This window comes from Octopus bimaculoides, chromosome 27 (assembly GCF_046866305.1).
Source record: "Octopus bimaculoides isolate indiv1 chromosome 27, ASM4686630v1, whole genome shotgun sequence".
In the NCBI taxonomy this organism is placed as follows: Eukaryota; Metazoa; Mollusca; class Cephalopoda; order Octopoda; family Octopodidae; genus Octopus; species Octopus bimaculoides.
Genome location: NC_142954.1, coordinates 22,393,947 through 22,404,908, shown reverse-complemented (window position 1 = coordinate 22,404,908; position 10,962 = coordinate 22,393,947). Strand labels below are relative to the sequence as shown.

Genomic DNA, 10,962 nt, shown 5'->3' with positions numbered 1-10,962 from the left:
CCATCCAAACGTGGCTGATGCCAGCACCGCCTTGACTGGCTTCCGTACTGGTGGCACGTAAAAAGCACCAGCCGATTGTGGTCGTTGCCAGCCAGCCTCCTCTGGCCCCTGTGCCGGTGGCACATAAAAAGCACCCACTACACTCTCGGAATTAGGAAGGGCATCCAGCAGTAGAAACACTGCCAGATCAGACCGGAGCCTGGGGCAGCCTCCTGGCTTCCCAGACCCCAGCCGAACCGTCCAACCCATGCCAGCATGGAAAATGGACGTTAAACGATGATTATGATGATGATGATGATGATGATACACATGCTCCCCACCCCTCCATTTTTATATTATAGTGTACTTTTAAAACATTCATTATAAATATAAACAATGATATACAAACACACACACACACACAAAGCAGTCTTGCATTACGTAAATAACATTATATTAATAATATCAACAATATGACTGAAGGAATATATCTCAGGGGAGCCTTCTGCATACAGTAAAGTCTCATATATGCAATATAGTGAGTCAAAAAAAAAAAATCTTTAACTAGCTAATATTATCCATGCAATTAGTAGACAAAAACTTCCTATAGAGGTGATCAAAATCTACAAAAAAAAAAAAAAAGACGTGCAAGGGAGATAAATCCAGTGAGACCAATTAATTGAAATTTTTGGAAAATATAAAAAATGCAGTAAGGGAGTTTTTTTTTTTTTTACATGAAATTTTTCTCCCTCATAACTTTGGCTGGTAAGAATCGAAGTAGGGGTCCCAGATGGAACTCTCATTGGCTGATCCCTTATTTTTAGTTACTGAAGAGCAGATTCTGTAATCTACTCACAGTATGTTTTCAAAGTGTAAATAAATACATACTTATTAAATGTATTATATATCATTTCATATGCACACACACACACACACAAATGTACACATACATATATATATATATATTTATATTTATGTTTACACACTCACACACACATATATATATATATATATATATATATATTTATATATACACACACACACATATATATATATATATATATATATATATATATATATGCACACACACTCATATATGTAACATATATATATGAACATATGTAGATATATATACACACACACACACACACACATATATGTACATATATATGTAAATAAAAATATATATATATATAAATGTACACATATATATATATTTATGTATACACACTCACATATATATATATATATATATATATATATATATATATATATATATATAATTTCTATATACACGCATATATATATAAATACACACACACACACTCCTATGTAACACATATATGAACATATGAAGATATATATATATATATACATATATATGTACACACACATATATATATATATATATATATGTAAATAAATATATGTAAAAAAAAAAATATATATATATATATACACACACAAACAGACATATGTATATATAATCTATATTTTAAGGCAAACATGCCACAGATCATCCCACGTGAAAATTATCACACACAGGTGAAGAGAAACTGATATTCATTTCCCAAGGTTTGTGTGTGTAGGGAGTGGGGGAGTCATAATAAATACATATATACTTAATTTCTGTGTGTGTGTGTGTATATAGTAATTTAATTATTATACATCTCGCTCATCATTTCCTGCCATCACAGATGCTGGCATTGAGGGAAGCTTTAATTGTATGAATTTCATTAATCTCCTTCTCTTCCCCCCCACCTCCCTCTTTCTCACATGTGTGTGCAAGTGTGTGTGTGTGTATATACACACATATAGATACCCTTTTAAGTAAATAAATGTAGGTATACTTGCACTATACTGTAAATGTATACATACAATTACACATATCTATATATATACATATATACATACATATATATATATATGTTAATTCTCTAAATGAAGTATTAACAGTAACTGCACGATAAAGTGTAGTATATTGCCACTTAAGTGTGGCTGACCCCTAGGGGTGGATGTTACTGTTGCTTTTAGCCCCAGGAGGACATCTCCTCCAGCTGGCTTATCGACACACGACTGTGTCCTGTTTGCCTGTGTCCCTTGGCAAACAGGACACAGTCGTGTGTCGATAAGCCAGCTGGAGGAGATGTCGGAGGAGATGTCCTCCTGGGGCTAAAAGCAACAGTAACATCCACCCCTAGGGGTCAGCCACACTTAAGTGGCAATATACTACACTATATATATATATATATATATATATATATATATATACATACATACATATATATTTATATATACATATATATATATATATATATATATATATATATATATATATACATACATACATATATATTTATATATACATATCTATATATATATATATATATATATATATATATCTATATCTATATCTATATATATATATATATATATATACACATATATATATATTTATGTATACACACTCACACATACATACATATATATATTTATACTAGCAGAGATACCCGGCGTTGCTCGGGATTAAAATGGTATAGTTTGTTTGTATATATTACAGTTATGTTGAAACAGATGATACGGGAAAGTGCAGCATTGACGACAAAACATTTGTGGAGTAAATGATGGTCTAATTCGACTAATCGACCTGTAATACATCCGTTTGGAGGATTTCATGCCCTAACCTATCGTGGAAAACTGGCGTGGGGGTGTGTAATTTTTGAACCCACCGAAAAGCTGTCAGTGGATATACTCGCCTTTGAGGCAGTCAGCGCTGCGTGTAACACTACCCATTGTATGGTTAACAGTCAAATGAATGGAGGTGTAATGGAGATATTGTATGTAAATGGGTACATTCTGGAAATGGGCTGTAATGGGAGACGGTGACGGGGAAGTGAACTGTCGAAAGAGGTTGAGGAGGAGCTGGTAGTGCTGGCAATCTTGCCTTACCGCCTGAGCAGCACATGCCACTAGTTTCATTTGGAAATTTGAAAGTTTTGCAGAAACGACAATTTGAGTGTAGCACACCATTTTGTACAGAATTATCTTTTTTATAAGGCTGGGATGGATCATATCTGAAAGCAGCTCCTGGTGTTGTGAAGAACGAATTTGCCTGTGGTCTATTTCTGAGAGCTATATTACGTGTCAAAAGTGAAACAAAAACACTCATGTCAAATACTTTCACTTTAAAAATAAAACTATTCCATTATTTCAGTATCAACACTAAAACAATTACATTTCAATACTGTAATGACAGATACTTTCACTTTAATGGTTTCATTTCCATACTGAAACTACTACAGTGAAGCTATAATCTCACATATATACATACATATATGCATATATATCTGCACAAATGTATCTATATACATGTATATATATATATATATATATATATATATATATATATATATATATATAGAGAGAGAGAGAGAGAGAGAGAGAGACAGACAGACAGACTGATGTATATGTATACATATAGATGTATATGTACATGAGTGGTCTTGGCCTGAGGCTATAGCAGAAGACACTTGCCCAAGGTGCCATGCAATGGGACTGAACCTGGAACCATGTAGTTGGGAAGCAAGCTTCTTATCACACAGCCATGCCCGTGTCTATATATATATATATATATGTGTGTGTGTGTGTGAGTGTAATAGATACACATACACACATCTATGTATATCATCATCCTGGTGCCTCCTTGTGTCCAAGGGTTTACCAAGTCCCACTGACATGCAGTATGTCCATAATTAGACACCTATACTGGATCCACAGATAACCAATTCTAAGTAAAATCTTCACTTGTTAGGCACTTGCGTTCCAGTACTTCTCAAGCAAAGCCTGTTTTGATTTGAGGCGTGTGTTTTGATGTGGCATAGGTGTGGCACTCAGGTGCAGACATTAATTACCTTCCACGTTCAAAGTTTCTCGCTTTCGTAAGCTGTGTTTTAAAAATTGGGATAACTGATGCATATTTTCCACAACCATTACATATGTGTGTGTGTGTGTGTGTGTGTGTGTGTGTGTGTGTGAGTGTCTGTGTGCATGGCATGTGAATATCTGTGTTTGTGTATATGTATGGTGTGCTTGTGTGTGTGTATATATATATATATATATATATATATATATATATATAGATAGATAGATAGATATATGTGTATATATATATGTGTGTGTGTGTATATATATATATATATATATATATATATATATATATAAATATATATATATATATACATTCATGTATATATATGAGTATTTATATATATGTGTATATATGTATATATATACATACATATATATATATATATACAAATACTTATATGTGTGTGTGTGTATATATGAATATACATGCATATATATATATAAATACATATATATATGCATATATATTCATACGCACACACACACACACACACATGTATATTCATATATATACACAGACATACACATGTATATAGATGTATATGTCTGTATATTCATATATATATATATATATACATGTGTGTGTACGAGGTGGGAATTAAATCAGAAAGAGTACTGGTATAAAAAAAAAAAGACAACAAACCAGAAAAAGAAAAAAAAAAAAATGAAATGAGAAAAAAGATAACGTTCACCATTTTGGATTTCTGTTCCTGAGCCCCACCTCCAAAACGCAAAACCCGAACCCGTCTTTCTCTCTCTCCTCCGAAACCTCCAAAATAACCTTCTAAACTGTTTTCGTCTTTCTAAGTTGTTGCTGTGTTTGTTGACATAACTTTCACCGGCAACGAAAAAGCGATCCAGCCTCTTTGCTGCTCTAAATACACACGGCATCGGCATGGACTCTTCGAGAAATATACTTCAAGCAATATGGTGCCACATTGCAATAACAAAACAACTATTTTTTTTTCATACCTGTGTCTTCTCTCTTGCTTTCTTTCTCTGTCTCTCTCTGCCCCCCTCTCTCTCTCTCTACTTCTCTCTCTTTATGTATGCATCTATATTTCTTGGTTGTCTCTCTTGGGCCAAGGAATACAAACACACACACACATGTATATATATATATATATATATATATATATATATATATATATATATATATATATATATCTATCCACATATTGGTATGTGTGTGTATATATACATATATATATATGTGCGTGTGTAGGTGTGTATATATTTGTATATGTATATACATATGTATATACACACATATATATATATATATATATATATATATATATATATATATATATATATTTTATATATATATAATAATATATATATATATCATCATTATCATCATTTAACGTCCGTTTTCCATGCTGGCATGGGTTGGACGGTTCGACTGGGGTTTGGGAAGCCTGGAAGCTGCACCAGGCTCCAATCTGATCTGGCAAGGTTTCTACAGCTGGATGCCCTTCCTAACACCAACCACTCCGAGAGTGTAGTGGGTGCTTTTACGTGCCACCAGCACGAAGGCCAGTCAGGTGGTACTGGCAACGGCCACGCTCAAAATGGTGTATTTTACGTGCCATCTGCACAGGAGCCAGTCCAGTGACACTGGCACGATCTCGCTCGAACGTCTTTACACGTGCCACCGGCACAAGTGCCAGGAAGGCGATGCTGGGCACAGGTGCCATCACGATTTCGCTTTCGCTTGCCCCAACGGGTCTTCACAAGCCGAGTTTCGTGTCCTGCAGAGGAGCCAGTCCAGTGGCACTATGATATTCATCTTTCACTGGATGGAAAACATTTTTTTCATCCCATCTAAGAACAGAACAGGAAACTATACATATATATACATATATACACACTCTAAATAAAAGTTGAAAACATCTATAAATGAATTAAAACGGAGACCAAATTATAAATAAATATATACATAAAAACACTCTATGTTCAGAAATTAAATAATATTTCATTATCAAAATAAATTTTCTCTGGGACAAAATTACATAGTCCATCCTTTTATAACATTTTGTTCCATTATTTTTACCATTCCTCTTCCAACCGCCTTCACTTACCTCTGCCCCACACCCAAGTAAAATATAAATAAAAACAGAGCTTGTATAGGTGTTCTTTAACATTATAAAACTACTCTCAAGTAAACACCTTTGCCACAGAACATAAGGGGTTCTTTTGTAGTTTGTAATGGAATTTCAGCGATGACATCGGCATGCATTAGGCTTGGAGAACGGGAAGAAATAATGAGGGGACAGTAGTAGACATTTTTAGCTTGGGTTTTCTTCAACTCTCTATATCTCAGCATCAACGTGTAGTGTTTTGGTAACACGTCTGAGTCTGCAAACTTGCTCTCAAAATCTTCCTGAATAAATTCCAAATTTTCTTTGTGCCATTTCGCTTCACAAAGTGACACATTCTCGATGACGATTGTATTAGTGTCTTTGATGCTCTGTTCTTTATTCTGCAACTGAAATGGAAGAGAAAAGGTTCATATATATATATGTGTGTTTTATTTATATTCCTGCAGAACCAATGTGGGGTATAGAATATGGAATATACAATATATAATATAATATACAATATATAATATAAAATAAAATAAAATAAAAATGGATGGCACCATGAAATAAAGTATTGAATGTAGATGAAATATTGAGTGTTCAATATAAAGGATCAAGTATATAAATATAAGTATATAAAGGCCTTTATATACTTATATTTATATATTTGATCCTTTATATTGAACACTCAATATTTCATGGTGCCAGCCATTTTTATTTTATTTTATTTTATATTATATATTGTATATTCCATATTCTATACCCCACATTGGTTCTGCAGGAATATAAATAAAACATAAAAAACAGACAGTGTTGGAACTCTTTTAAACAAAATAATATATATATATATATATATATATATATATATATATATATATATATATATACTTTATTAAAAAGCAGCAAAAATATCACAAAAACTGTTACTCAGAGTTTCACGTTCCCGTTTGTCGGCAGTTTTGTTTAGAAAAGGAATGTGAAATTCTGAGTAACAGCTTCTGTGCTATCTTTGCTGCTTTTTAATAAAGCATATTACTCTACCTCTGGTATTCGAGTACTCTTTTTTCCACCTTGTTTCACATTTATGTGCTTACTCTGGTGTATATATATGTCTCTGTGTGTGTGTGTGTATCATCACCATCATTATATAAAGTCTATTTTCCATACATATGTACATATATGTGTAGGTATGTAAATGTAAATGTATGTATATATATATATATATATATATATATATATATATGAACATATAAACAGACACACACATATATATATATTTCACTCTCAAGGTGAAATCAAAATTTGATAAACCTACAAGACTAGGTGAAAGCGCTAATTTATAAAACATGTGACATATGAATAAAAATCTGTAAATGTACAACTATCCAGACATCTGAGTACCTGATTATTATTTTTTCTAATATATAATTCCTGTACATCACCTCCAAACCTTCCAATATATATATGTTTACATGGACAAGACTTGTATTTAGTAAAATCGAGAAAAAGAGTGCAGTGAATTTGCTATGGGGAGTGGAAAATCTAACATTTAGGGAAAATGTGAAAGGAGACAATTATTTACACATAAACACTCATATATACATAATAACACATATGTGATTACATAAACACACGCACTCATTTGCAATAAAGAGAACAGTTGCCATTCTTTTCTTAACATACATAGCAGCCCTGAAGAGCACAAGGTATTACGAAACCATGCTGCTATCTAACAACTGGTTTTAAAACCCAGTGCAAAACCTATTGTTAATGAATCTATAATACTGTACACTTTAATATATCCCTTCTATTGACAAATATATGAGTGTATATTATTTCTGACTTATATCATTTATATACATACAAATATTTAAACAAATATGCTGTGTGTTGATGACTAAACTAAAGCAGCTTACCATAGCATACAGTTCAATATTACAGACATCTTTGAATGTTTTCCGTGTGTAAGTCTGTAGATATGTGTAGATCAGTCGATCGGGGCGGAGGAAGATGCCAAGGTCATGCTTCTGGAAGACTGTGTAATTCTGACTCAAAGACAGTACCTTTGTGAACTTCGTTTGGAAAGACTGTATCCAGTCAGTGAGGTTGGTTTCTGTCGGGTAAGTCTTCTCCAGCCAGCATTTCGGAACTTTATTAATGATGAGATCATCCTTCACTTCGTTTAACTCTTTGCACAGAAGTATCTGCCATGGGTTGAAAAAAAAGAAGAAACATTACGTATGTATATGGGTGTGTGTGTATGCATATGTATGTGTGTGTATGTATGTATGTTGACAGATCACTGCTATTAATTAAAATGTTAAACACTTATGCGTAGCAGTGAGGTAAGAAGCTTGTGTCCTAACCACATGGTTCTGGGTTCAGTCCCACTGCATGGCACCTTGGGCAAGTGTTTTCTACCATTGTCTCAGGCTGACCAAGGTTTTGTGAGTAGATTTGGTAGATGGAAACTGAAAGAAGCTAGTTGTATATATGTGTGTGTATGTGTATATGAATATGTGTATATGTATATGTGTGTATGTATATGTGTATATATATGTGTATATGTATGTGTGTATTTATATGTGTATATGTACGTATATGTGTGCATATGTATATACATGAATATATGTGTATATGTATATGTGTATATATGTGTGTATGAATATGTGTATATGTATATATGTGTGTATGCATATGTGTATATATATGTGTACATGTATGTGTGTGTTTATATGTGTATATGTACGTATATGTGTGCATATGTATATACATGAATATATGTGTATATGTATATGTGTGTATTAATATGTGTATATGTATATATGTATGTATGTATATATGTGTGTATGTATATGTGTATATATATGTGTACATGTATGTGTGTGTTTATATGTGTATATGTACGTATATGTGTGCATATGTATATACATGAATATATGTGTATATGTATATGTGTGTATTAATATGTGTATATGTATATATGTATGTATGTATATATGTGTGTATGTATATGTGTATATATATGTGTACATGTATGTGTGTGTTTATATGTGTATATGTACGTATATGTGTGCATATGTATATACATGAATATATGTGTATATGTATATGTGTGTATTAATATGTGTATATGTATATATGTATGTATGTATGTATGTATGTATGTATATGTGTATAAAAAATGCATGTGCATGATAAGTGGCAACTGCATGTGCACAGAACGTGGATGATAACTACATGCACATAGAGCAACAACAACATCCATATGCACGACAAATACTGCATGCAGACAGCAGCAATAGCAACTGCATTTGCACAAAGCATAAAAATGGTGACAACTGCACCTGCACAGCAAGATAACAACTGCATCCCCTTTGCAATGATGACAAATGCATTCATGCAACATCACCCAAAATACAACAATGATGACAACTGCATTTGCATAGCAGCAACTGCATCCACATTGCAACAATGACAAACGCATTCACACAGCAATGACAACAAACAACACATCTGCACAACAATGATCTGCATCTGTGAAGCAATGACGACAACCACTGCATCCCAACATGCAATGGTGACAACCGCCAAAACCACATAACAAGAACAACAATGACATCACCACCAACAACAACAACAACAGCTTTACTAACCTCCTTGTTGGCGTATTTTCTCAAAATGGCCAAATGCTTTTCTATCTGGTGCTGCATCTCTGCAAAACCTTGCAGTTCTAGTTTGATGAGATTTTCATCCGGATAGAGACAGTATAGAGTAGTGACATTTGATGACTCTGCTCTTGGGCATGTATTGAGGATGTCACTTAACTTTTCAATCAGTTCAGCTAGAGGCTCATGAAAGGTTCCAGCTTGGCCTTTCCTCTGGACAACATGGCAGTCTTTCCAGAAAGTGATTCTGGATATTTGGTCCATGAGTAACCTGGTGATAGAAAATATGAAATAAATCAATGTTAACTGTGGAGCTTGAAGGAGATAAAGCTATAAATGATAGCATGTAGAATATCAGGTAACAAAACCCCTTGGATGTGTGTGTGTGTGTGTGGGGGGGGGGGGTGAAATGACAGATGCATGTGGGATTTGAACCCACATTTTCTGTGAACATTATAGTAAAGCAACAAATTGAATTTTCTTTTTGTGATATGAAATAAATTGTTTTTAAAAATGGAACTCAAAGCAGATAAAGCTACAGAAAAACTGCATGTACGATATTATATTTAAAAAAACCCTGGATGTATGTATGTATATATATATATATAAATATATATATATATATATATATATACATATATATATATATAAAAGCCCAATTTGGACATATGCCTGTGGGATTTGAAGCTACATCTCCTGTGAACATAATATTACCCACCTGCTGAGATGGCAAACCAAGTTGCCCCGTGCCGATGCCGGCATACCAAACAGCTGGCACACAACATTGGTGATTCCGTTGCTGTTAGCAATCGTGTCTCGTAAGTAAGGGCTCTGAATGAATCGTCTGATGGAAGGGGTTTCAGACGTGAGTCCCTCAATGATTGCCTTGATCATTGCCGACAGGAGTGTGGGCAACAACGAACTCTGATACGATGGCATTTCGGTTTGGCTGCCAGATATTGTTGACTCCATGAAAATCTCTGTGTCTTCTCTGCTGGTTTCCTCCGTTTTCGGAACATGCTGAAGCAGACGGAAAAACAAGATTTTAAAATGCTGCAAGGAAATCTATCGGGAGAGGAAAGAAGGTTAAGTATTAGCAAAGAGGTTGTAATTAAACAAAACCTTGTCCCATTAATTGTTCGTTTATTCTTGTGTAAGAAAAGAGAGAAAAGAAGATGACAGCATCTGGCTGTCTGATCTGGACTTTAGTTGGTCACCACCACCCCATACACAGACATACACGTATGTATATGTATGTATGTGTTTATGGAGCAGAGCCAAGGGGAAAAAGAGGACAGTTCTTG

The 10,962-nt window shown here is 33.8% G+C and overlaps 1 protein-coding gene across 5 annotated transcripts in view; it reads right to left on the bottom strand.

The window, feature by feature from the left end:
- Positions 1 to 5,864: 5,864 nt before the first annotated feature.
- Positions 5,865 to 10,962, bottom strand: part of LOC106879164 (dynein heavy chain domain-containing protein 1) — a 141,277-nt gene continuing 136,179 nt past the window's right edge. For all 5 annotated transcript variants that reach the window (XR_016238637.1, XM_089343381.1, XM_089343382.1 and 2 more), the window contains 4 exons: positions 10,377 to 10,678; positions 9,647 to 9,929; positions 7,907 to 8,194; positions 5,865 to 6,397 (listed from right to left, as the gene is read on the bottom strand). Coding sequence is in view for 4 of the 5 variants with exons in the window: in XM_089343381.1 (XP_089199507.1) it covers positions 6,053 to 6,397; positions 7,907 to 8,194; positions 9,647 to 9,929; positions 10,377 to 10,678 (1,218 nt within the window). In the remaining variant the exon portion in view is untranslated. The remainder of the gene's footprint in view (positions 6,398 to 7,906; positions 8,195 to 9,646; positions 9,930 to 10,376; positions 10,679 to 10,962) is intronic.